This window comes from Camelina sativa, chromosome 4, assembly GCF_000633955.1.
Source record: "Camelina sativa cultivar DH55 chromosome 4, Cs, whole genome shotgun sequence".
In the NCBI taxonomy this organism is placed as follows: domain Eukaryota; kingdom Viridiplantae; phylum Streptophyta; class Magnoliopsida; order Brassicales; family Brassicaceae; genus Camelina; species Camelina sativa.
The window spans coordinates 19,717,694-19,743,480 of record NC_025688.1 but is presented as its reverse complement, the minus strand read 5'-3'; the positions used below and the strand labels follow the sequence as shown (position 1 = coordinate 19,743,480).

General features: G+C 37.5%; 7 protein-coding genes and 1 pseudogene across 9 annotated transcripts in view; 3 read left to right on the top strand and 5 right to left on the bottom strand.

The window, feature by feature from the left end:
• LOC104781328 (basic leucine zipper 25) lies at positions 463 to 2,590 on the top strand. Of its 2 annotated transcripts, none has more exons than XM_010505971.2 (6): positions 463 to 958; positions 1,041 to 1,101; positions 1,310 to 1,499; positions 1,717 to 1,792; positions 1,893 to 2,018; positions 2,135 to 2,590. In XM_010505971.2, the coding sequence occupies exons 1-6, from the start codon at positions 506 to 508 to the stop codon at positions 2,438 to 2,440; spliced, it is 1,212 nt and encodes a 403-aa protein (XP_010504273.2). In that variant the 5' UTR covers positions 463 to 505; the 3' UTR covers positions 2,441 to 2,590. The 2 variants fall into 2 exon arrangements, with proteins under 2 accessions (XP_010504273.2, XP_019100338.1); XM_019244793.1 differs by having other exon boundaries at positions 1,966 to 2,018; positions 2,135 to 2,342.
• Positions 3,022 to 7,278, bottom strand: LOC104781327 (histone acetyltransferase GCN5-like). Its single transcript, XM_010505970.2, has 13 exons — positions 6,530 to 7,278; positions 6,374 to 6,438; positions 6,188 to 6,268; positions 6,016 to 6,087; positions 5,575 to 5,743; positions 5,222 to 5,265; positions 4,895 to 4,994; positions 4,288 to 4,356; positions 4,132 to 4,186; positions 3,649 to 3,767; positions 3,452 to 3,545; positions 3,202 to 3,343; positions 3,022 to 3,103 (listed from the first exon to the last, which is right to left on the bottom strand). Exons 1-13 carry the CDS (start codon positions 7,163 to 7,165, stop codon positions 3,040 to 3,042), a joined length of 1,710 nt encoding a protein of 569 aa, XP_010504272.1. The 5' UTR covers positions 7,166 to 7,278; the 3' UTR covers positions 3,022 to 3,039.
• Positions 7,697 to 10,167, bottom strand: LOC104781326 (DJ-1 protein homolog F-like). Its single transcript, XM_010505969.2, has 4 exons — positions 9,842 to 10,167; positions 8,937 to 9,410; positions 8,472 to 8,837; positions 7,697 to 8,049 (listed from the first exon to the last, which is right to left on the bottom strand). The coding sequence occupies exons 1-4, from the start codon at positions 10,019 to 10,021 to the stop codon at positions 7,870 to 7,872; spliced, it is 1,200 nt and encodes a 399-aa protein (XP_010504271.1). The 5' UTR covers positions 10,022 to 10,167; the 3' UTR covers positions 7,697 to 7,869.
• On the top strand, positions 12,302 to 13,755 carry LOC104784064 (annotated as a pseudogene).
• LOC104781325 (histone H2A variant 1) lies at positions 13,934 to 15,200 on the bottom strand. The gene is made up of 3 exons (XM_010505968.2): positions 15,096 to 15,200; positions 14,753 to 14,896; positions 13,934 to 14,492 (listed from the first exon to the last, which is right to left on the bottom strand). Exons 2-3 carry the CDS (start codon positions 14,864 to 14,866, stop codon positions 14,196 to 14,198), a joined length of 411 nt encoding a protein of 136 aa, XP_010504270.1. The 5' UTR covers positions 14,867 to 14,896; positions 15,096 to 15,200; the 3' UTR covers positions 13,934 to 14,195.
• On the top strand, positions 16,362 to 18,064 carry LOC104781324. Of its 2 annotated transcripts, none has more exons than XM_010505966.2 (4): positions 16,362 to 16,549; positions 16,816 to 17,217; positions 17,306 to 17,492; positions 17,577 to 18,064. In XM_010505966.2, the coding sequence occupies exons 2-4, from the start codon at positions 16,855 to 16,857 to the stop codon at positions 17,909 to 17,911; spliced, it is 885 nt and encodes a 294-aa protein (XP_010504268.1). In that variant the 5' UTR covers positions 16,362 to 16,549; positions 16,816 to 16,854; the 3' UTR covers positions 17,912 to 18,064. The 2 variants fall into 2 exon arrangements, with proteins under 2 accessions (XP_010504268.1, XP_010504269.1); XM_010505967.2 differs by lacking the exon at positions 16,362 to 16,549 and adding an exon at positions 16,574 to 16,655.
• On the bottom strand, positions 19,206 to 22,361 carry LOC104781323 (ABC transporter F family member 4). Its single transcript, XM_010505964.2, has 2 exons — positions 22,257 to 22,361; positions 19,206 to 21,701 (listed from the first exon to the last, which is right to left on the bottom strand). The coding sequence occupies exon 2, from the start codon at positions 21,687 to 21,689 to the stop codon at positions 19,515 to 19,517; it is 2,175 nt and encodes a 724-aa protein (XP_010504266.1). The 5' UTR covers positions 21,690 to 21,701; positions 22,257 to 22,361; the 3' UTR covers positions 19,206 to 19,514.
• Positions 23,067 to 25,787, bottom strand: part of LOC104784063 (ABC transporter F family member 4-like) — a 14,638-nt gene continuing 11,917 nt past the window's right edge. Inside the window, exon 3 of the mRNA XM_010509135.2 lies at positions 23,067 to 24,790. Within this exon, the coding sequence (XP_010507437.1) occupies positions 23,067 to 24,790 (1,724 nt within the window). The remainder of the gene's footprint in view (positions 24,791 to 25,787) is intronic.

Genomic DNA, 25,787 nt, shown 5'->3' with positions numbered 1-25,787 from the left:
CTTTTTTTTTTTTTTTTTGTCTACGGTAATTCTGTGCAGTGCAAAACAATCAAATGGTAGAAAAAATCTTGAACATAAAATGATATCACATTTGCAGATTTGCTTCAACTATCTATATATATCCCGTATGAACTCATCCTTGTCCATTGCTTGGTTAAAGAGAGCTTAACAAGTGCATCGTGTGTCGTGAATATCTTAAGAGATATCTTAATTCATCCTTGTCCATTGCTTGGTCAGACCAAGAACCAACTAAAAGTAAATTTAAATGCTTTTTATTTTATTTTTTTGCCATTTAAAATTAAATTAACAGTCAAAGAAAATGTTAGGTTTAGTACTAATCCAATACAATAGAGAAACGTGTCAAGTATTCTAATCAATAATGGCGGCTCCACGTAAGACAACACAGAGAGAAAGAGAAGAGAGAAAAAAGACAAAAAAAAAAAAAAAAAAAAAAAAANAAAGAGAGAGAGAGAGAGAGAAAAAAAAAATTAAGGAATCTGAGGCGATGCACATCGTCTTCTCTGTCGATGATTTGACCGAATCCTTCTGGCCTATTCCCCCTCCGGCGCCGTCACCGGGATCGACCCCGGCTCCGACACCGTCGCATAACATGGCGGACGGGATGACTCGAAGCCAATCGGAGTGGGCGTTCCACAGGCTTCTCAATGAGTTGTCCGGTTCCGATTCGAGCGCTACGACAAACGCAACCGAGAGATCACCTCCACCGGTTCAATCTCTTTCGAGAGTGGAAGAAACCGTTGACGAAACCGAAGACGTCGTCGAGATTCAGAAACCGCAGAGTCATCATCGCCTTCCTTCGGATGATCAAGGGAATCGGAATCGTGCTCCGTTGTCTGATCCGTTGGATTCTTCAGCTGGTTGTGGTGTTGATCCTAATCAGTATCACGCGATTCTTAAGAGCAAGCTCGAGCTTGCTTGTGCTGCTGTTGCTCGTCGTGTATGTCTCTTAGATCCATTTTCTTCTTATATGTGTTCACACGAAGAAATTGAGGTTGTAGTGTTGATTTGATTTTTTGTAGGTCGGAACTGTGAAACCGGAGGATTCGAGTGCTTCAGCTAGCAATCAAAAGCAAGCTCAAGGTTACGTATCGTTGCTTTGTTTTGGTTTTTTGACTCTCAAAATTGAATTTTGTATGCGTTTAGATGAGGATTCTTATCTTTTGACACTCGATACTTCATAGTGCACTATACTACATAGCTTCTTATATTACTCACTTGCGATATATACTTTTGATACGAGTTGTTCTTCGGTTGGTTGATAATGGGATTGTTTTTTTGACTGTTCTAGGCTCTACTGTGGCACAAACCTCACCGGGTGCTTCATCTGTTAAGTTTTCTTCCTCAACAAGCACGCAGAAGAAACCAGATGTTCCAGCCAGACAAACTACCAGTATTTCATCACGAGATGATTCTGATGACGATGATCTTGATGGAGATGCAGATAATGGAGATCCTACTGATGTGAAGCGTGCTAGGAGGTACAGATCTTGATCTTTGTAATCTTAAGTGACCAAGAACTGAAGTCTTCTAGAAGAGGAATGTTTCAGTTAGTTTTAGGTTTTAACTGTTGTTGTTAGGAAAATCTTTTTGTACATCTGAAAGTGGAAGAAATAGTCAATTCAGACAAAAATCAGGCTCTATGTATATCTTATTTTCTCAAAGGTCATCATGATGCAGTAATTTGTAATTACACAGGATGCTCTCAAACCGAGAATCCGCTAGGCGCTCCAGGAGGAGAAAGCAAGAACAAATGAATGAATTTGATACACAGGTTCGCTTTTTTATTAGTTGCTCATTGTACATTTCTCGATTCTTTCTTGTTTTTCAGCTGTCTTCCAGGGATTTATAGGAAATTTTTTTGCCACCCGTAGGTAGGCCAACTAAGATCTGAGCATTCAACTTTACTTACTCGTCTCAGTGACATGAATCATAAGTATGATGCAGCTGCTGTTGACAACAGAATCTTAAGAGCTGATATCGAAACATTGAGAACAAAGGTATATAGGTTCCATTCTTGGTGTGACTCCTGAGTTTAAAGATCTTACAACACTCAAAATTAAAATCTTTTCTTATTTATTAACTAAGTTTATTGCGTTGATAAAAACTTGTGCAGGTAAAGATGGCAGAGGAAACTGTGAAAAGAGTGACGGGAGTGAACCCTTTGCATTGGGCAAGACCAAACATGGGCATACCATTCAACAACACTCCGAGCGCTCCTACTAGAATCCCGCCAAACTCTAACCACATTTTGAAACCAGCAGTCCCAAGCACCACCATCAGTGCCGGTTTAGCACCAAATCAGAGAGTAGAGACGGCGAATTTCTTGCCGGAACAGGTAAATCGTGAAGGCATGCAGAATCCATTTGCTCCTGATTCTAATCTGTATGAAACCCTACCCCATTGGAATCACAAGCATTAGCCATAACAAGAGTCATTGGTTTTGTGATTTTGAGGCAACTCTTGTCTGTATTTTTTGTTTCTTACTGTGTGATTCTGTGTAAACTCTATATATATTATATATGATTGGACATAAAAGGAGGAATACACACCTGTGTTTCGTAGTCAAAAAGCTATCGTAACTAACGTAATCGAAGTTGAAAGGAACCATAACTGTTTAACAAAAGTTAGCAATCCACAATGTTTGGCAAAACTTATGTGCGATTTGGACAAATTCAGCGTGAACCAGTATAGTATAAAGTAAACCACATAGGATTTGTTGTTTTTGGTTTAAGCTCTAATTTATTTTGGAATTCTACGATTAATTATGTTAGAATGGCAACAAATTGTGATATACATGGAAAAAGGAGAGAAAAAGGACAAATGATTGGAGTATGAGAAACTTTTTTTTTTGTCAAAAGAGTATGAGAAAATTTGGCGAGAGTATTTGTTCCTAAAAGAGTCGTATGCAAATTAATATACAACATACATGGACTTAACAATATACTTAAATTTCAGGTTGTTTCCCTACCTCCCAATAAAATTATCTAAGAACTTGTCATCTTTTCACTTTGCCACCTTCTATTGAGATTTAGCACCAGACTGGAGACCTGCTTGTACTTTGCTATGGAAGTGTGTTTCCAACCTGTTTAAGAGAGAAAAAAAAGCAAATTAAATTACACATCTTCATTACCCTAATAAGAAGAGAAGAGATGATATGAAATGAAAGAAAAGACGTCTTACCTGGTTGCACATTTGTAATAAATGGTATCAGGGGAGTTGTAAGTTCTACAATTGTTAAACATCCGTCTCGCATCAGCAACAAACATATCGAGTGTCACGTAATACTGTTCCGACTCTACCCTCTTTGCAATTACCTTCAGATCTGTGTTCATATCACTTCTAATTAACCAAACTGAAACAATTTTTTGCTTAAAAGAGGACAAATTCTGGATACTAAATAGCGAATATGGATATATTAACTGGTTCTTACCAATGGGATCTTTAATGATGTCATAGTAATCAGGGACATCGCGAGAATCAACTGGTTCTTTGAAAGGCCAAGCATCAGCATGGTCTTGCATTGTCTGTTGCAATTAACTACAGCTTGTCAAACTAGAGTAACATAATATGTAAGAGGGCATCATAATTTTAATAACAATGCACTGAAAGACAGAAACTTATCACAACCTTCAAAAGTGCGCGCATAAGTGCATTCAACTGTTTTTGATTTGTCACCATATCTGCAGAACAGTTGAATAATTTGAAACGAGTGTGCCCCCACTGATCTGGGGTCCAACCAGCTTCCCCTGCAATATTTTAACCACACTTCCCGTATTAATCAAACTATAATTACCCAACATGACAAAACTATTACAGATAAAAAAAAAAAAAAAGCCTGCATTTTTACACGCCAATTAAGAAACTGCTCTTACTATACAAAAATAAAGGGAGATGAATCGATTTGTTTAAAGCAACTCTAAGTATTACAGATAAACCCTAAGCCCATAGCTAACCAGATACAGGAATCTTAGCACATGCATATCAACTTGATCTTATGGAGCCACTAGCACAAGCTTAATTTTGAGATGACTGGAACATGTCCAAGGGAGATAAATCTATTTTTTGAGTAACAAACTGCAATAGCACCAGGGAGTAGGATAATGAACTTACTTAAGCCACGTATTTCCTCAACTTTGATAATCTTTCGAGGAATTCCAGCTTCATTCTGCAAAAATCATCTTGTTTATTATACTACCGAAAACATGGGTTTTCGCTGTGACATGACATACATAGTAATTAAATTCACACAAAACCAATAATGCTTACCTTTAGAAACTCAATTTTTGGATACACATTCTGACAGTTTGATAACTCTCTTATCCTTTCATCAATTGCCTGATATAATAAAAAGTACAATGGGGATCAGAATCTGATACTTATAATGGTCGCAAGGGTCCAATCACCAACGGTCTTTATAACTTAATTAGACAGTAATGTGACCAATGTTTACTTGTTTAGTAATTACTTCTTTAAGTTGTGTGGGTTTTTTTAGTGGTATGTTGCCATGATCTCTTAGTCTTATAAAGATTAAGCAGACAGCTTTTGGGAGGATAGCTTGGTTCTTGGGCTCATAGAGGAAGACAGGAACTTCAGTTACTTAATTTCCTCCTCGGGAGAGGTCAATAATCGAGTCCTGAAGTTGTATTTCTTGTGTTTTTTGAATCTTTTCAGAATCAGCCACGAAGTTAGAGTATTAGTTTACAGATATTTTGGGTAATTGAGCCAAAAAACCAATTTGTGCCGAAGAAATATATTGACTTATCGAGGTATTAATTTATCAAGCATGAATTTACAGATAGTTTGGGTATAGCTGAACCTGAAGGCCCATAATTTTGTTTTAATCAGATAGTACAAAGTAATTTCAATGGCTTACCTTTCTTTGCTGGCGTATCATGCTTGACAGATCCGTATATGGAAGCTTTGGATCAATTTTGCATTCCATTAGCAGGCCACCATCATAATCTTTAATGAACCTAGGAAAATACCAAGCTTCTTTATATGCGAGAGTAAGTTAACAGATGTAGAAGAGAATAATAAGCCAAATTTTGGAAAAGATCAGCTAGGAAATATAATGCTTTACTCTTAAGGTTAGTGAGCTTAATTGACCCCACAGATATTTCAGTCAGACATCAAACATATAAAGCACACCAAGTTAAGTAAGGTAATGAGCAATTTGAACTTAAGAGCATAGTTTTCATACCCATGCCATACATCTTTCTCCAAGTAAATCTCTTTAGTAAAACCCTGCACAAGATAACAGGCTTAAAATATCAACTAAGTGAACGACTATAAAAATATCAAAATTACAGTTAGTATCCCAGAAAGTAGACTTGATAGCAAAGTGTAGAAACAGAACTTTCTGAAGTCAAACAATGAGGTAATCCAGGCTCAATTCAGGCAACTTATATGCTTATATCTACAACAACATATAGAAAACATTGCATGCAAAATACAGTTCAATTCCCTTTCTGAAATGTATTAACAGTTGGTTGAAATTTGTTGTCAGATTTAAATATAAAGCAAGAACCTACACAATCAACGAAATACACCAACCTGCTTGACAAAATAACCAACAGCATTGTTGTCCGCATAAGTAAGAAAATGCGTCAATCCATCAACATCACGTGCATGTTGTTTCAAGTGGTTCATCAATCTAGTACCGTAACCTTTTACTTGTTCATCTGCTGTGATTGCACAAAATGCTATCTCCCCAAACTTCTGACTGGATCCCAGGGAAAAGGTGGAGTTAATAAACATGTCAAGACTGTAATCATGCTCACTATGACATCAGACTTTTATATTCTATTTGGAAAGAAACCTGTGCTTGATGATAGTATAAGATACCGAGTCATTATACTACTTTCTTTCAGTCTTAATTAAAGAGCAAAAAACTAGATGTATAAGCGTAAAACTATACATTTAGGAGAAAGTTATCACTAGTAGAATATTACAAGGGTAAAAGAACTGGGACATGTTATGCGAGGTAGATCTTACCTGTGATATGGACGATACGTGATACCACCTACAACTAGAGTTCCTCTTAGGACCATAACAGACTTATGTTTCCTGGGAAAATAACACAAGTTACAGATATTAGAATGCTAATCATTAGCCATTGTTTGATACAGAAATCGTCATGAATTTCACTCAAGTTTAGCATGTTTACCTGTCCATCAGAAGACGAACAATGTACTCCTTGGGCATATTAGGCAACTGTCTTGCAAAGATGTTCTTCAACCCAACCAAGCTGCAAAACATTCAACAAATTATTCAGAAACAAAAAAAAAACTCAGAGCGGATTCAGAAGCTGAGAATTCCCTGACAGGAGAGACGATTGAGGGTAGGAATTTACCACATCATATGCTCATCAATGCAATCATTTGAGTAACAAACAAATTTGAGTCGTCCTGCTTGCTCCTACAAGAAAGATATTTTTCAATGGTGATTCTCTAATCAATTCGTCGGCATAGATCAAGCCCTATAAAGATAGGATCCAGTGATAAGCTACCTCTCTCTTCAAAGCCTCTTCTCTCGCAATGTAAGCCCCGCTAGTCTGAAAATTCTCAGCCAATACCTTAACAGACTCATCCTTGGGCACCAGCCCTGAGATTGAGCTTCCTCCAACGGTTCCACTCACACCAGTCCCAACCACAGATGATCCACCATCTTTTCCGCCATCAGAGCTCTCAAGCTTCACAATGGAGCTCTCCGTCTTCAGCTTAGTGTTGCGACTAGAACCACCATTGACTCCTGAACTGGAATCGAGTCGAGCGGCCGTGAAAGTGCGCATGGAAGAGTCCTGATCCTGATCGGGAGCAAATTCATCCTCATCATCGTCCACGACGATATCCTCAGACTCATCAGGGTCTGAATCGGTATCAGCGCCGCGAGCTGAGATGCTCTCGAGTTCGTCGTTGGAAGTCAAGGCACCGTCGCGAGTATCGGCAGAGAAAGAGGAAGGAGGGAAAGAGGTAGAAGGAGGAGCGTGGTCTTCAGAAGCAGCTGCATTCGCCGCCGTGGTGGCGGCGAGCTTGCGTTTGTGGAGAGAAGAAGATACTGAAGCGGAAGCCGAATGAGAAGGAGAAGGAGTCTGAGAGCTGCGCGAACGGTTGGCCGCGTTGAGATGGGAAGAGTGAGAGTCCATTGAAGCAGAGTAGTGAAGTTGATTGAAGCAAATCGTGACGAAATCGAGAGTCTAGGGTTTTGATCGTATGATTTGGGGGCGGGAAAAGACGACCGCCGACGAACGGAATATTCTCCTTTCGCTTTCTTTTTTTTAATGAGCCAAAAGTTTTTTACCGTAACCAAAATTACTAATTCGGTAATTTAATTTCCTATAACTTTTAAATTAAGGAAATTTATGCTGTGATTTATTATAATAAATGCGATGTAAATTTTTTTTTTCACTACAATTTAACTACCAAAAAAAAACATTATCTCTTATTCTTGTTGAACATTTGATCCATGAATAGTTCCGTATTTAATCCGTCAATCTGTTGTTTTATAGTATGTTGTTATTTCTAATACGAATTTTAGTGACATACAGTATATCATTAGTGAAACTAGAATATATAACAGCAAAAATTAGTTTGTTTATAATTAATTAGTCACTAACATTTTACTATGTAGCAAAAAATTGTTGTTTGGTGATAGGTTTTGCTATTTGCTAATCAACTTTGTTTATAATCTTGGAGTGATTTATTGAAGTAATTAGAAAATACAAGCAGCCATGATACAACATAAATTGTCAATTGCATGCATATTAAAGTGATGTGCATCTCATCATTATGTTACAACTTTATGTTTATTTTTCGGCATTAATTAGGCGTTAAAACACCATTGACATATTTAGAAAGCAACAGAAAGACCAAGTGCACTCGACAACGCATACAAAAAAGCAGGAAGATCGGAAGTTTCTGCGGCTGTGATTAGCTTGGTGTCAGTCACACACCGTTCTGAGTCCACGATCTCACCACCAGCAACCTTCACAGCCACCTTAGTCCCATAACTACTTGCACATCTCTTCTTCTGCAATGTGGTATATATGACACAACAATGGAATTAGATTAGTTATAATTGGAAAAAAAAAAAAAAAAAATTAATCTCGCCAAGGAAGTGGTCCCATGAAATTTTCTTGGTTATTGGTATGAAGAGTTATGGCTGAATCGTCAAGAAAATGCTGTAATAATCTTAGTCATAACCATAATTTATATGTTCATAGGAGATCCCTATATGCTTAGAGGCCAAAATTATCAAACCATATTCAAATGTGAAGAGATCATAACTTATCTTGACATCTCTTAGCGCATACGGATTCCCTATGAGATGCAAGGTTATATATATATATATGTGCAAAATTAAGTTTTTTGTTCGGTTATATAATTAACATCATGTTTGATTTAATTTGGTTGATATGTCTACCTCTAATATTAATGGTATATATTACGTACCTTAAGAGCACCTGTCGCGGCAAGTAGCCAATTTCCCATTCCAGTGGCAGCAACAAACTTGTCTTTCTCAACAAACGTTCTGACCAATTCGACGGCCTTGGGGTTCATCACCAACAGCTCTGGCGATCTTCCTCCGGGTACCACAATGCAGTCGTAATCATCCACGGAGACATCATCCCACCCAATGGTCACATAAAAGTTGTGGCCGAACTTCTCGGTAGGAAGTTGCCGTCCGTCCTCGAGGTCGTGAACGATTGTAGCACATTTCTCACCTCTCTTCTTGTTTGGCGTCACTGCGTCCACTTTACATCCTAGAGCTTGGAACGCTTTAAATGGTACATTGATACTGTAGTCTTCAACACAGTCCTACATATATATATATATACCAAGATCACATATAATTTATTTTTTTGAAGTCAAAAAAATATAAAAATGAAGAGAGAATAATAAAGTCTAAGAGCTTACCCCAATCAAGAAAAGCAAAGAAGGCTGATGATTCTCCTTGGAGCTAGAAATCTTGGAGCCAAGTGATTCGAGCAAAACTCTGAGACTGTGAGCCAGAGTAGGCCACCCCATAGTAGACATGAAATTGCCGTCCTTGACACAATCAGTGATGTCAAAAAGGGTCTGGATTCCGGGCTGTTGCCACCACTCGCCGCCGGAGAGCTCGATCAACGGCTTCATGCTTCCGAACGCCGTGCACTTCATTCCACCCGTGAGCAGACCCGCAGCCGCGAGAAACAGCTGGCTGTGGCAGCTCGTGAAGATGAGCTTCTTGAGTTCGGCGAACCTAGCCACAAGACTCACGCATTTCTCGTCGGCGCTCAGAAGTTCAGTGAAACGTCCACCGGGAACGTAAATTGCATCGTATTGGTCGGGGATGACGTCATCGAAATTCGCGTTTAGTGTGAGATGGTCAACCACCAACTCGGTGTAAATCTGTCACAAGGTAAAAAACACAAACTGTTTACTCTTCTATTTTACTATTGAGTAGGCCCATGCAATTTGCGTTAAGACCACCCAATTCTCATAATGCACTGTTTGGAAAATGTAACGTCTAAATATTATTTAATATATTTACTCAGTATGCAATTATCAAAGGGTGAGGATTCACGTACTAGTTTGAATTACTTGTAGTCTACCCTTACTCGATACGGTGGGAGATCTTAGTAGAAAATTATTGATTCTATGGGATTGCCACAAAAGATAAGATTAAAAAAAAAAAAAAATCCAATTACTAATAGCAAGTGTAATATTTTCGGGAACAGATTTGTATAATATATTTTTGTATCCCTTTTTTACTAATCAAGCAAAGAGCGATTGGAAGGGCAAAACCAAAATGAAGAAAAGGTGAAGGATCAGAGAAATGCCTCGAGGCCGAGAAGATCATGAGCGGCCATGATGCACTTGTCGCCAGTTTTGCGACCAGGGGAAACGCAGTGGACGTTAGCGCCAAACGCTTGAAGAACATAGAGAGGTACTATGGTCTCGTAGGCTTCCATGAACTCTCCGCATAACATCAAAACCGATTTCTGAGCCATGGATCCCATAATTTTCTCTTCACGGAACACAGAACTAAGTGTGTGTATGTATATATATGAAATTATATTGATTGTACTTTTCCATGTTCAATAATGAAAGAGATAAGGTTATATTGATTTTTTATTTTGTATATATTATTATTAGTTGTGGCTGTGTACTAGACTACTAGTCGTGTCAAGTCTAATTATTGTCGTCACATTTTATGGGAACCATAGGTAATCGATAGATGATCATTGTGTTATTGTTTGGAGTTCATGGTGGAACAAAAACCCATTAGTCGTTGCAACCATTCAAAATTCCAATAATAATCTTTGGTCGAACCCAATAAATGCAAATTGTCAAAAATAAATAGATTTTTTTGTAGTAAAAAAAATAATAAATAATAATAATTATTATATTTATGAAAGAAAAATATATCAAACCAACAATTTGTATATCGTTTTAAAAAAAAAAATTAGTGGTTTAGTTCGCGAATAGACGAATTTGCGTGTCCACTAATTAACCACCATTTACAAACAATTGAAGAGTAAAATATTAATCACGTGTTAATTTCAATTTCTCGAGCCACCTACCTCACCAACTTGACGACATCTTCCTCTGCTTACCCCTGCAGGAAGCCAAATAAAAAAAGGATTGGCCAAACTAAGGGCACATGACAATGAAGTACTTGTACTCGATCACTTCAGCACCAGCAAATTAAGTAACAAACGAAAAAACAAAATAAAAAATATGACTTATCACTTATCTGATTAGAAAATCAAATTGAATTTGAATTATTGCAATAGCAAATTTCATACGTTAATTTGTATTAACATATACATATACACATAGCTCGTGGAATATCTTCGCGCACTTATAGTCTCTAGAGACTCCACTGATAGTAGTCTCTCGAGGATGAGCTATAACATCGTAATTTAGTTTTTCCACACTCGAGCAGCCTTGTCTTTTTAACATTGTACCGTCTCTAACTAATTGGTAAGAGCGAAGATCATGGCTTTAAACAGCATTCCAACTCGACCTACCTAGGAATTCTGAAAGGAAAACGTTTAATTCATCGCAATCCAACACTCTCCTCTCTTTCTCAAAATATATGTCTTACTTTATGAATATTTTTTTTAACCCTAGGGCTCTAAATATTATTGGGCCGGGGCTGATCCTAATTATGAAGAGAAGAGACAAACAAGCCTAAGAAAAGAAACTTGGAGCATTATGGTTCAACAGAGTCGCCATTATGGTTCTTGATCGTGGTTTTGTTCTTGTCTGCATGGTCGTCATTAATTATGATTTTTTTTTTTAGGCTTGAAATAATTTGTGTAATACAAAGTATAGTGATAACAGACTCAAATTGAAATCTCGACAATAGGACTCTGAATATGAAATATTTTAAAAAGTTTGAATTTTTTTTGGATTGTGCTTTGTGCATGACTGCGAAAAGAAGAAGAGGAGCGTGTGAGCAATGAGCCCGTCTTTGGCCGACCATCTCCCTCTAAAATATTTGTGTTTCCCTCTAGGCTCCAACCCTTTTACGTACATTGTTTATTTAGGAGAGCATAGTTGATCAATGATTTAAGAAACTTCAATTATCTATTTTCTAAAGGGTTTAATATTTGATAACATTTATAAATTAAACTTTATGTGTGTGGATTGGATTCTAAAACTTTTGTGTTATACCTTAGATTTTGTTTCTGATACCTTAACCTATAACCTTCATTAAAATTAATTTTAAGTGATTCTTCAATGTACAAAGTTTTTTTTTTTATTTTTTTTTCCAATAATACCAAATGTAATCAAGTATTTAAATTCTTTATTGAACGACACCAAATTTTCAAAATCTCTGAATCATGATTTACATATATCATTTTTTTTTTGGGGTAGAAGTACAAATGTATCATATTTAATAGCACCAAATTGTATCACCAAATGTATCATTTTTCTCTGTATCATATGTATCAAGTATGTAATTCTTTCTATTTAATAACACCAAATTGTATTTTATAATTTGAACTAGTGATTAAATAACAACAGATTATGTTTGATTTAGCTTTATAAAGTACTATGAAACAAAACAAAAAAACATTATGCTCATTTAGCGGAGACGTTTATATGATATGAGAACACACACAAAAATGTTGATTTAGAAACAATAATTAATAATCAGAAAGTGGGGACTATAAAAGGGAAAACATGAAATTGCAAATCTTTCAATCTATAGACCGAAACCGGCCGGAAACGTATTAGGAGAACGAAAGTAAAAAAGCTTCGAAAACATATATAGAAGAGAAGAGAGCATCTCACAGGTTTGCCTTGGAAAGATCAAGGAAGGCTGCTCAAGATCGGTTAGAGAGGAGCCTTGGACTGGAGATGATAAAGAGATGTAGACCTAGTATGCTTCCTCAACCAATGACACCGGCCGAGAAGCATATCGTTGCTAAAGTCACAGGGGTCACCTAATTATATGAAGGGAACGAGTAGTTCAGAGGCTAAGAGAAAGAGCCAAGATGTTCAAGTTGGTTCGAACATGAATAGCCAGAGCGGTAAGAAACTTGATATTTCTTGCTCCGGAAATAAAAAACAGAGTTTGTCACATAATTATATGAAGGGAAAGAGTAGTTCAGAGGCTAGGAGACAGAGACGACAAGGTGTTCAAGTTGGTTCGGACATGAAGAGCCAGACCGGTAAAAAACTTGATATTTCTTGCTCCGGAAACAAGAAACAGGGTAGTAGATGTTATTTGAAAAAGGTTCTGAGTTTCAAGTGAAGTTGTAGGATTGGTCGTTGTTGTGATAGAGCAACTTGTTCTTCGTTTCTTAAAAACTCAAAGTTCACAGAGGATCTGATGCTTGCTTCTCCTAATGACTCGAAAGTCTGTCGTTATACGTATTGTTCACTCAACGCGCATCATCACGACCAATTCCAACCTCTTAAAAACTTTATATCCGCAAGGAGACGTTCCTTGAAGTTGAAGTCACATGCAAATGTGAGGATGAGTGGTGTTGATGGTTGTGTGGATATCTACGTTGATGGGAAGAAAGCAAATGGAAGCACTCGAGATGTTGATCATATTCCAGTAATCGATTTTGAGGCTGAGAATATGGACATGGAATTGGGAAAGGCTGAAGGTTTAGAATCTAAGCGTGCAGAGATGGTGAGCTTACTAGATGGTCACGGCACTGAATCAGGTGATGAAAACATTGATATGGTCATTGGAAACTTTGCAGGAGGGGATCAAAAGAATGAAGAGAGTGGTTTCTCGGATAAGTCTAAAAACATTCTTTTATTCAAAGAGTCGATTATACAAGATGACATCATTCTAGGGAATGCTCTTGATGAGAAGCTGAACTCCAAGGAAGCTGAAGAATGCAAGGAGGTGGATGAAGAGAAAGTGAAAGAGCGGATTGAACTTGTGTCGAAAACAGAGGAAACTCTGTTAACCCTTGCGCGAAAACCCTGCATCCGAGAAGAGTGCACTGAGAATTGGAGGGAATTCAACCCAAGAGAGCCCAGTTACCTTCCAATCGCCGCAGAGCCGAGCAGTGAAACAGTGGAACTCAAGCATGAGGACATGGATGAGATGAAAAACACAGAGTGGATGACTGATTATGCTCTGCAACAAAACGTCAGCAAACTCGCTGAAGAAAGGAAGAAGGATGTAGCATTGCTCGTTGAGGCATTTGAGACCACATTACCTAGAAAACGTTCACCGGCGATCGCTAATGGAAGACACCTTCAAGCTTGCAATTGACGTGCTCAAAGCCTAAGCACCTACTGAGTGAGTGAATGATGAACTCTTTAGAAATTGAATGGTTTTGAGTTCTGACTTTGGGGGTATTTGAGCCTAATTTGGACTATGTGACTGATGATGTTTGATACCTAAGTGAGCATTCGAGTAAATGATTTCTGCAGTTGTTAAGCACTGAAAATAGTACACTTTTTTTTAACATAGTAAGCAAATGACAAGAGCATGCAAAGACAGCATTTGCTTGAACAAAAGAAACCTAAAAGTTCAAATTAACTAATGTACACCTGAGGATGTCCAGAAGAGATCAACACTAGTCAAAGAACTAAGAAGAGAGAAAAGAGAGAAAAAAAGCAGTCCAAGACTAAACAAACAGAAACACCATAAGCTACTAATTAGCAGATCACAATAATATCTCTCTCTCAGTGACTGAAGAAGGAAACAAATCACTCTTTGTTGGTTTTGTTGATGAGAGACTTGTGGATGTGAGGGATCACACCACCTCCAGCAATAGTTCCTTTGATGAGTGTGTCAAGCTCCTCATCTCCTCTGATAGCCAACTGCAAATGCCTTGGAGTAATCCTCTTCACTTTCAGATCTTTGCTAGCGTTTCCAGCCAACTCAAGAACCTCTGCAGTCAGGTACTCAAGGATTGAAGCAGTGTACACAGCAGCGGTGGCCCCAACTCTCCCATGTGCAGAAACCCTGTTCTTGAGTTGCCTGTGAATACGACCCACTGGAAACTGAAAATAAACCAAAAGAAACAGCATCAGTGTTGTTGGTGCTAATACTATTAACCGAAACAATAATTAGCATCAGAGAACCTTTTAGAGTCAACAACATTATGATGGGGTTTGTGCTCACTGCTCATACCATAAGACATTAAGCTAAAGCAAGACAAAAATTGAGAAACCCTAAAGATCTGAACCGTACTGACAAATTTAACGAATGGAATCAAAAAAAGTCAAAGAAGGTCAAAATTAGGGTTTTTGAGGGAATAGACCTGAATACCAGCACGAGCAGAGCGAGAGATGGGTTTCTTCTTGTCCTTGTCTTTGTCCTTGTTACCAGCCATCGTCTTCGCAGCTACGAGTCCTTTTCCTCCTTTCCCTGCCATCCTCGCTGTTTCCTTCTTCTTCTTCTAGATCTGACCCCCATACATAAAGTCAAAACCAAACAATTCAGGGAAAAAATTCAGAGAAAAACAAGAGTATTACGCCTAAATCTACCAGATCTGTCAAAAGAATCATAAAAGAAGGCTAGATCGACGAACAGAATCGGTAATCCCACCCAAAAATTCTCGAAGAGAGTGAGAAACAGATCTGTTGAAGAGAGAAGTAAAGTACCTCAGAGACGACGACGAGGAGAGAATTGCAAAGAAGAGAAAAAAAAAAAAAAAAGGACGAAAGAAACGAAATCTGGTTGGAAGTGAATGGGATGGGAGTTTTAAAATCAAAAGTTTGGTGGGAGTTTTTAAATCTTTTTAAAATCTTGGGGGGAACCTATGCTTTCGCGGTTAACATTTTAGTTTTGGAGCCTTAAAAATGTTTCTACGTTTTGCTATAAGCCCCTCCCGTTTCTCATAAAACTTTAAAATTCTCTTTTTGTTTTTTTTTAAAAAATGCATTAGAAAGCCTATCTCTAAATAGCTTGTGGGGAAAAAATGATGGAAGACAAGATTATGCATACCTTTATATGATTTTGCTTTGTGATGAAAATTTTAAGTTTTTTTTTTTCTTTGTGTATGATGAATTAGTTGTGTTGAGCTCTATGTGATTTTATACTAGTTTCCATCATAAATAGCTTGAGATTTATCATTCATTTTTTTTTTCTTTAAGTTTTTTTTTGTATCTGCGACTCAAACAATTCAGTCAAATTTTCTTGATAAAAACATTTATGTTGATGTATAAAATTAATATTTTAGTGTAATAGAAAAAATATATTACTTCATATAAATTATAACTTAGCATAAATTGTTTAGTCAAATGGATTTATTTTTAATTTTTTTTATGATTTTAAAAGTTAATATCGACGCGTGTTGATTTGCAATAGCCTTTGTCATTTATGTTCAATTTCATCATAAATACATTAAGATTTGTGATTTTTTTTCTTGTTTAGTTTTTAGGTAATACGTCTGTCATTTACGATATATAGAACTTACTCTATAATTTGTTTGACTAGAATTATTAATACCAATGTTAAATAATAGCAATTACGAATAAAAACAAGATATGATTGTGTGTGTGTCTCATGAATAGTTGAAAACTGTAAACTTGACATAAAATGTTTTAGTAAAAAAAGATTTACATCAAACTTTTTGCTTTTGCAAAATGTAATTTGGATTTAACTTTAAACTTTTTTTGGTTTATCTTTCATTTTAAAAATGTTAACTCATATAAATAAAGACCATTATGAAATGTAAACCGTGAGCGTTACACACCGGTTTACATCAAAAACATGCAGTATTAGTGACGTACCAGTAAAAAACGAACACGTAATCCATAGAGACTTGCTTATTTGCCAATTTGGTAAATAGACAAGGGTCTTTTATTACCCATTTCTCCTATATAAGAAGCATCAAACATTGCTTTCTTCTTCCCCTAAGAATTTAGCAAAACATCTTCTTCCCCTTACAAAAAGATTTTGACCTCCTATGCATCAACCATCATCCACATAGTGAATCACATCCTTGTATATATAATTAAAACCAAAACAAAATCAAAAATCAAAAAGGCATTAAAAGCATGACGTTTTCGTGTCGTCGAGTATCAATCCGTATCTAAATAAACCCTCCATTCAAGTGATCTTTTTCCTTTTCCTTTATTTTGTTTGTGTTTTCTTTCTCTAATTTTATGCCTCTCAAACCTTCGTCGTGAAACCTTTAAATGAATCAATCATAAACATTTGTATATTTTCTCAACTAATTATTTTTTTATTTATTTTTGAGTTTTGTGACTCCTCCAGCTTTTTTCTCTCTTTCCTGTTGGAAGCGAAGAACGATTGATCTCTTTTTATTTCTCTGACATTTTTGGACGTAAGAGTGAGTAATTTTTTTTTTCGTCGTAGGGTTTTGTTTTGAACGATTTTGAAAAGAACAAGAAAAAAATGCCTTTCCGTTCAAAAGTCCGACCTATCAACGTCGACGGTGTAGCCAAGGAGCCAGAGCCGGCGCCTGCGATGAGACAAGGGCCAAGATCTCGACTGAAGCGACTCTTTGAACGTCAGTTCAGTCTGAAGAGCTTCTCAGGTGTGGATTCACCGCTTGCGAGAGGCAACTCGGAAGAATTCGAACCGGGCTCTGTCTGTTTGAGGAATATGGTTGAGAAATACATGGAGGATCCAGACAGTGAGAAACAATCACGTTGTGTCGGTCGTAACCACTGCAACTGCTTCAGTGGAAGTGGCACTGATAGCTCCGACGAAGACGAAGAGATTTCTTCTTCCAGCGGAGTCCTTCGAAGCCTCAAGGTATTGAAATGATTTTATGATATCTCTCCCATGTTTGATCTTTGACATCTGATATTAAAACAGAGTTTTTTTATACAATGTTTTGTAGAGTCTGTTACTCTGTGCTAACGTTGCTGAGAGTGATCTTGAGACTAAAGCAACGGAGCTTGTTGAGACTAAAGATGATTCAACATTAAAAGCTGTTGCTGATGAATTGGTGGCTTTAGGCTATGATGCAGCAGTTTGCAAATCTCGCTGGGAGAAATCGAAATCGAGATCGTGTCCTGTTCCTGCTGGTATGTTTTCTTCATTTGATCCATTCTTATGACAAAGTTGCAAAATCGTTAAGGTAAATAACACTTGATTTGTGTTGTAAACAGGGGAGTATCAGTATTTGGATGTTATGATTGGAGATCAAAGAGTTTTGATCGACATTGACTTCCAGTCCAAGTTTGAGATAGCTCGACCAAGTAAGACTTACAAGTCGATATCCAAGACACTGCCTTACGTCTATGTTGGACAAGTGGATAGGCTGAAGAAGCTTGTGGTATTTGTGTCTGAAGCTGCAAAGAATAGCTTGAGGAAGAAAGGGCTGTCTATGCCACCGTGGAGGAGAGCTGAGTATGTGTTGACCAAATGGGTGTCTCGTTATGATCGTGCTAAGCAAACTCAAGGAGAAACCAGTGGAAATGCTGCTGCTGCTGTCCAACCTTAAAGTTCTCAATAATAATTAATTTATGAATAATAAAAAGACTTTTTACTTTCGTTGTAATAATAAGGGTATGATTTTTAAAGATCATACCCTCTTTCTTATTTTTGAAGATTTCTTCTCATCCTTGTAAAAGAAACCAGTCCTTTTTTTTTTTAATGAATTTGATTTATAATCATCGCATGCATTTTCTCTTTCATTTAAATTGAATAAAAATATCATAATAATAATGTGACTTTAAACAAAGACAATACAATACAATAAAACCTCTATAAATTAATATCCGATAAATTAATACTCTCTGTAAATTAATAAATTTCTCCGGTCCCAAGTTGAGATCAATGTAATTTTGGACACAATTCGATAATATAATAAGATAATAATTTTTTCCGACCAAAAAAATAAGATAATATTTTTTTTAAATACTTGATAAATATATAGTACCGACAATAGTATAAATTAATAATTATATAAAATTGTCATAATATATGTATATCTATGCATATTAATTTTGTTAGACCTTATTTCTAATATTTTTACTATATCAAAAATTTTTAGTTTTTTTCTTAAAAACATGAGAATTGTTATTTTCTTTGTAATTGACTATATAAAATATTTCTATAGTCTATAGTCAGAAAAAAAATTTCTATAAATTATTAATTTATTCATAAAATAAAATTTCTATAAATTAATAAAATTTTGCAGTGTCAACATTATTAATTTATAGAGATTTTACTGTACTAGTGTTTTTTTTTCAGTTTCGATCAGAGACAATTCTAGTTGACTTTGACCAATAATCATCGACTTTAACTTTTGACGTCCTCTCTACCGTTGGGCTCATTCATAAAGACCGAATGTTGGAAAACCAAAACAAACCATGTTTAACGGACGCGGTTCTAATTTTTCTTTTTCTATTTCCTTTGTGATTATGATCGTAATTGTTGACGACACTCGGTTCTAACTTCTAATCACAAACATTTGCAGAAAAAAGAATTGTTTGTGATTGTTCCAGACTTCCAGATGAATTCAATCCGGACCAAAAATGAAATATGTGCACCCAAAAAAAGACAACACATAGGGGGCAATCAAGGTTTTTCTTTTCACGCCCCATATATATTTTTTTTTTTGACATTAACGACAGCCACAAAACATCAGAGAAAGTTACGAAACAGAGTGTTTTGAAACAGAGAGGAAAGCGAAAGAGATGAGCCGTCGTTTATAACAATTAGTGGCACACTGAAAAAATGAACTCCAATATCAACAACCCACAGACACTAAAAACAGTTTTCACGAGAGATAATATTGAGAGGCTTTATAAACAAGAGAGAAATTAAACAAAAAAATTCAGACAGCTAAAATAAAAGAAAACTTTGCTGTTTATTATGACTCATTGACTCTAATAGAACACACTGATGAAAAAGAATTAAACACGTCTTCTGTTTTCTTCCCCAAAACATAACACTACACTCAAGATATGTAATATGGGGAGACCGATGTATATAGTGAAAGCACACAATGGCTAAAAAAAAAATTGTCCAAAACTTTTTTAACTGTCTTATAAAACATAAAAGAGTTTGAGATTACCTCACAAGCCAACAACAACAAAACTTCACTCATCAACCTCAGCTTTGATTTCTCTTTGGAGATCTTCCTTGTACTCGTCAAATGAACCTGGGAAGAAATTCACCGTTCCGTCTTCTACAACCCAGATTTGACTATTCTCCTCTTCCGCACACACACGCGATATCAGTCTCGAGTCGTGACTCACCAACACAACTCCTCCTGTGAACTCATCTAGTGCATCCGCCAAAGCATCTATACTCTGCATGTCTAAGTGATTTGTAGGCTCGTCCAGAAGTAAAATGTGTGGCTTTGACATTGAGATCGAGGTGAAGACAACTCTGGCCTTTTGTCCTCCAGACAATTTTGCTATTGGAGACAAGTGATTGTGACTTGGTAGCCCAAACTTGCCTAGCTTCGCTCGTACCGCCTCTTGCTTGCTGAACCCCTCTTGGTCAGGATGAAGACGAAGAAGATACTGAACTGGTGTTTCCCCCATTGTTAACAGGTCAATAAAATGCTGCGAATACCTGCCAATCCTCAGCTTCTGGCTTCTTCTCATTTCACCCTCGGTTGGAACTAAATCTCCCGCAAGAAGATTCAATAGAGTGGACTTTCCTGCTCCGTTGGGCCCAACTATAGCAACCCTTGTCCCCATATCGATACCTACATCAACATTCGAGAGCCTGAAATCTGGCCTGTTGGGATAGCTGAAGCTAACCTCAATTAACTGCAGAAGAGGAGGAGTGAGCTCGGTTGGTTCTGGAAAGTGGAACACCACACTATAATCTCTCCATTTCCTTGGAGCTTCTGCTGCTGGGCCTTCTTCATCCTGTGCCTTACCCTTTCCCTTACTCTTGGATGCTTCTTTTGCTGCAGTAAACTTGGCCCTGTCCTTTACCTTCTCCTGTTGAGCTCGGTTTCCAGTCCTCTTGGCTGCCTTGATCTGTTTCTCGTAGACATCAAATTTTTTATTCACCTCCTTGCGACGCTGCTCATATCCGCTTTCAAAAGCATCAAAACTACCACGATAGAAGTGAAGACCCAGGTCATGGAGATGTATTATATCTGTGCAAACTGTGTTGAGGAAGTCCCGGTCATGTGAAACAACAACTAGCGTCTTCTTCCAGCGACACAAATATTCCTCTAACCACAGAACAGCTCTCAGGTCAAGATGGTTAGTGGGTTCATCCAACAACAAAAGAGTAGGTTGCACAAACAGAGCTCTCGCTAACGATATTCGCATCCTCCAGCCACCACTGAATGACTGAGTTGGACGCACTTGCATATCTTTAGAGAAACCTAACCCTGCAAGAATTTTGGATGCCTGAGATTCAGCAGCATCTGAACCCAAAATTTGCAGCCTGTCATACAATTCAGCAAGCTTTTCTCCAGTATCGTCATCATCCTCGCCATCAACATTGTCTCCGTCAGCTCCAGAGGACGACTTCTGCAAAGCTTCAACCTCTTCCCGTAGCTTAACCAACTCTTCATTGGCAGAAACAACTGCATTCAGAGCACTGTTTTCATCACCTACCACCTCTTGCTCGACAAGAAGAACATCAATATTTTTCGGAACTGGAATCTTCCTCCAAGCTAAAAGCTTTAACAATGTAGACTTCCCCATACCGTTTGGCCCAACTAACCCATACCTTTTACCATGTGATATCTTGACAGAAGCATTCTTCAAAAGCTCTTTACCTCGAGCAGAGACAGAAAAAGATTCGACTGTAATATCTTTAACATTTGCATCTGCCGTGTCATCTCCTTCTAGCACTGAGGTCTTACTTCCAATAACAACCGTGAATGCATCATGATCGTCCCTCAAAGCCTCCCTCTTTGCCAACTCTGCAGCTTCGAGAGCTAATCTTTCTTTCATCTCTCGCTTCTTTTGTTCCTTATCAGTAACAGAGATATCAAGATGCCTTTGTTCGCTCTTCTGCTTCCTCCTTTCATCCTTCAGTCTCTGCTCCTCATCAGATTCACCTTCGTCTTCTTCATCAGAAGGAGGAAGATCTATGCCATCAGTGTAGGAAGTAGCTTTTGGAGCAGCCTTGGTTCTAGATGATGAGCCCTTCTTTGGTTTATCATCTTTCTGATCCATGCCTGCAAGCATAGCCGAGACTGATAATTTCTCCTTTTTTGGATCTTTAGAAGCATCTTTCCCACTTGGTTTCACCTTCGTGCTAGTAGCAGCACTCTCGTCTGACTTCTTCTTACCCATTTAAACCTCTATCTACAATGAGACATCAAAAAAAAAAAATTAACTCTTAATAACATATTCATCAACAAGTAAACAAATTCTCTAGCAACCAAATTGGAAAACTACCAAACTCACGGGTGAAAGTTCTGATAACAAAGCTCTCCCGAAATTAGGGTTTTTCTACTTGACAATGGTCACAAAAAGCTAAAGCTTAAAACTTTATTAAAACCCAGTAAACATATATTCATATAAACAAAATCTGATGCGTTCTCAAAGCAAAATTTCAATCCTTTTACGATCTAATTCTGAAATAATTAGGGCGCCGTTTCAACAGAAAGATATCAAAGGTTTCGGATTTATCACCAAACAAATAGACAAAAACCTAATCTACAAAACCTAGTAATTGAAAGAAGGAATGAAACTAGCACTCGTCCCGGAAAATAAAAAGCACAACTCTTAAGAAAATCAAAATCCCAAAACAGAGAACGAGAAATCGATCCGAATCTGATAAAAAAATCAATCGAAACTTTCAATCTCTCTACTGATATCTAAAACCACAAAAATAAGGGAAGAAGATGGGAGTTTTACCGAGTGTGTGAGAGAGATTGCGTAGATGAATGGATTACAGAGAAAAGCGATTGAAGCTGGTCCGTGAGGAAGCAAGCAGAGAGAGAGAGAGAAGGAGAGAAATAGAAGAAATCGTCCGTCTCTTCTTTCCATATATTTATATTGGGCCTAAATATGGGCCTAAACTCCAATGGACCAATACATATGAAACAAAACTAAGAGCAAACCTACGGACTACTTGTATAATGAGATGAAAAAGACCAATAAACTCTGTTTTAGGTTATACTTGTATGTTTGGTGTTGGTCTTTTACCTTTGGTTTCTTATATTTGCGATGATGAATTAAGTGATTTTGGACTTTTGTAAATGATTCAGGTTGCAATAGTGCGCTTTAATTTAGTCTGACCTTAAGACAATTCAAGCAAGATTTTGTTGATGATTCAATGAGACAAAGGGAGAGGGTACTAGTGCAAGCATAAAAAGGAAATAGACTACTCTTCCCATTCATTAGACTTAGGGAAAGCTTTTTCTTGTTACTACAAAACTGTGTATGCACATTATGAATCAATTTGTATGAAATACACGCACAAAAGCTTTGCTTTTTTGCTTGTTCTTCTTATGTTCAAAGTCTTGTAAAGTCCTCTGCAACTTATATAATCAAATCACATGTTTTTTGAATTCAAAGTCCTCTGCAAGACTGCAAATTCTGTAAAATAAGAAAAGAATGTATGCAACACTTGAAGTCTCTAATGGTGTCATGTAATTAAACTAGATATATAACGAAAGAAACTGAGTTTTTTAATCTTAAAAGCCAACAACAAGAAAAAAGACTTCACTCATCAAGCTCTGCTTTGATTTCTCTTTGGAGCTCTTTTTTGTACTCTTTAAATGAACCGGGGTATATAGTCATATTCCCGTCTTCCACAACCCAAATCTGACTCTTCTCCTCGTTCGAACAGACACGCGATATGAGTCTCGAGTCATGACTCACCAACACAACTCCACCTGTGAACTCATCTAATGCATCCGCCAAAGCATCCATAGTCTGCGTGTCTAAATGATTCGTTGGCTCGTCAAGAAGCAGAATCTGTGGGTTAGACATTGATATCGAGGTTAACACAACTCTAGCCTTTTGCCCTCCAGAAAATTTATCAATCGGAGTCAAGTGGCTGTTACTTGGTAGCCCAAACTTGCCTAGTTTAGCGTGCACTGCTTCTTGCTTGCTACATCCTTCTTGGTCAGGATAAAGACGAAGAAGATACTCAACAGGTGTTTCATCCATCGTCAAGAGGTCAACAAAGTGCTGAGAATACCAGCCAATCCTAAGCTCCTGGCTTCTTTTCACTTCACCTTCGGTTGGAACTAATTCTCCCGCAAGAAGTTTCAAAAGAGTTGACTTCCCCCCTCCGTTACATCCAACTATGACGACCCTTGTCTCCATATCGATACCTACATCAACATCTGAGAGCCTGAAGCCTGGCTTGTTATTATCTTTCCCGTCGGGGTAACTGAAGCTACCCTTGATCATAAGAGGAGGAGGGAGCTGCGTTGGTTCCGGGAAATGGAGCACCACGCTATAGTCTCTCCATTGTTTTGAACCTTTTGTTGCTTTGGCCGCCTTTTCCTCTACCTTATTATGTTGATCCCGGTTTCCAGACCTCTTAGCTGCTTTCATCTGTTTGTCGAGGATCTCAAACTTTTTATTCACCTCATTGCGTTTCAGCTTATATTTACGTTCGAAATCAGTGAAGTTACCACTATAGTAGCCGAGTTTATGATCATGCAGATGAATTATATCTATGCACACTGCGTTGAGGAAGTCCTGGTAATGTGAAACAACAACTAGAGTTGTCTTCCACCGAAGCAAATACCCCTCTAACCAAAGAACAACTCTCAGGTCAAGAAGGTTGGTTGGTTCATCTAACAACAAAAGAGTAGGCTTCATAAAGAGAGCTCTAGCTAAGGAAACACGCATCCTCATGCCACCACTTAGTTTCCTAGTTGGATACCGTAGCATATCTTGTGTGAATCCTAACCCCCGCAGAATCTTGGACGCCTCCGCATCAACAACATCTGACCCCAAAATTTGCAGCCTGTCGTACAATTCAGAAAGCTTTTCTCCATTATCAGTATCACCACCATCATTCTTGTTGAGAGCTTCAGTCTCTTCCCGTAGCTTAACCAACTCTTCATTAGCGGAAAGAACTGCATCCATAGCACTCTTTTCATTACCTACCGCCTCTTGATCAACAAGAAGAACATCAATATTCTTTGGAACTGGAATCTTCCTCCAAGCTAAAAGCTTTAACAGTGTAGACTTCCCCATTCCGTTTGGTCCAAACAGTCCATACCTTTTACCATGTGATATTTTAACAGAGGTGTCACTGAGAAGTACTTTACCACGACAAGAGACAGAAAAAGAATCGATGTTTATATATCTAACATTAGCACTCGCCTTGTCTTGTCCTTCAAGCAACGAGGTCTTGCTTCCAATAACAACAGTGTATGCATCGCGGTCGTCCTCCAACGACCTCTTCGTCTTTGCAATCTGTGCAGCTTCTAGGGGTGGGCAAAATACCCGCACCCGATACCCGAACCCGAACCCGTACCCGAAGTAAGCAATTTGGGTCGGGTATAAATCATCCAAACTATCTGATCGGGTGTTCATATTAAACAAAACGGGTACCCGAACCCGATCGGGTATACTCTAACACCCGATTAAACACCCGAAAGCATCCATAAGATCATAACATTCCCGATTTCTTGTTTCTCTTGATTCTCGACTTGCCATATCCCGATTTCTGTGATATTCAAACCAACCAGAAAATCCCCCAATTTAACAAACTGGAAACCCTAAAAGAATCATTCTCATCGTTCTCCAACTCTCCTCCATCTGAGATCTCAAAGCAAATCAGGTAAATCACCTTCTTCTTCGTCGATTTTATCAAATAACTTAACACAGAAACTAACAATATGAATTTAATTTAAGCTATTTGAATTCTTTATTACGAGTGTTGTGTTGTAGTCTAGTATCAATTATATTTAAATTCATGCTTGTGTGTGTGTGTCTATGTTTTTTTGCTTGATAGATTCATCATCAACTCCACGAGAATTAATTTAAAGTGTTGGAGTGGTTTTCTTCCATTTCATTGCTTGTGTGTATGAGTGTGTATGTGTTTCTTTTGTACTTTATTTATTTTTGGCCTCAATTCTGAATTTGTTTTAGTAGTGGAGTCAACGAACAATTAATTAGTCTGAGTTATAATAATTAGAAGCATGATTAAAACTGGATACACATTATGCTTTTGTTTAAGAATTCTGATTAAATATGTTTTTTTATTTCTAGATGGATTCATCATCATCTCCGAACCAAGATGCTAGAGATAATGAAGAACATGAACAAGAAGAAGAGGAAATGACTCCAGCTCAGGATCGAAGGGGCAAAAGGAAACATACACAAGAAAATGGAGCTACTTCTGAACAACCTAAAGAAAAGAAGATAATCCCCCCAAGGTCAAATGTATGGGATCATTTCACAAGAAAACAAGACCGT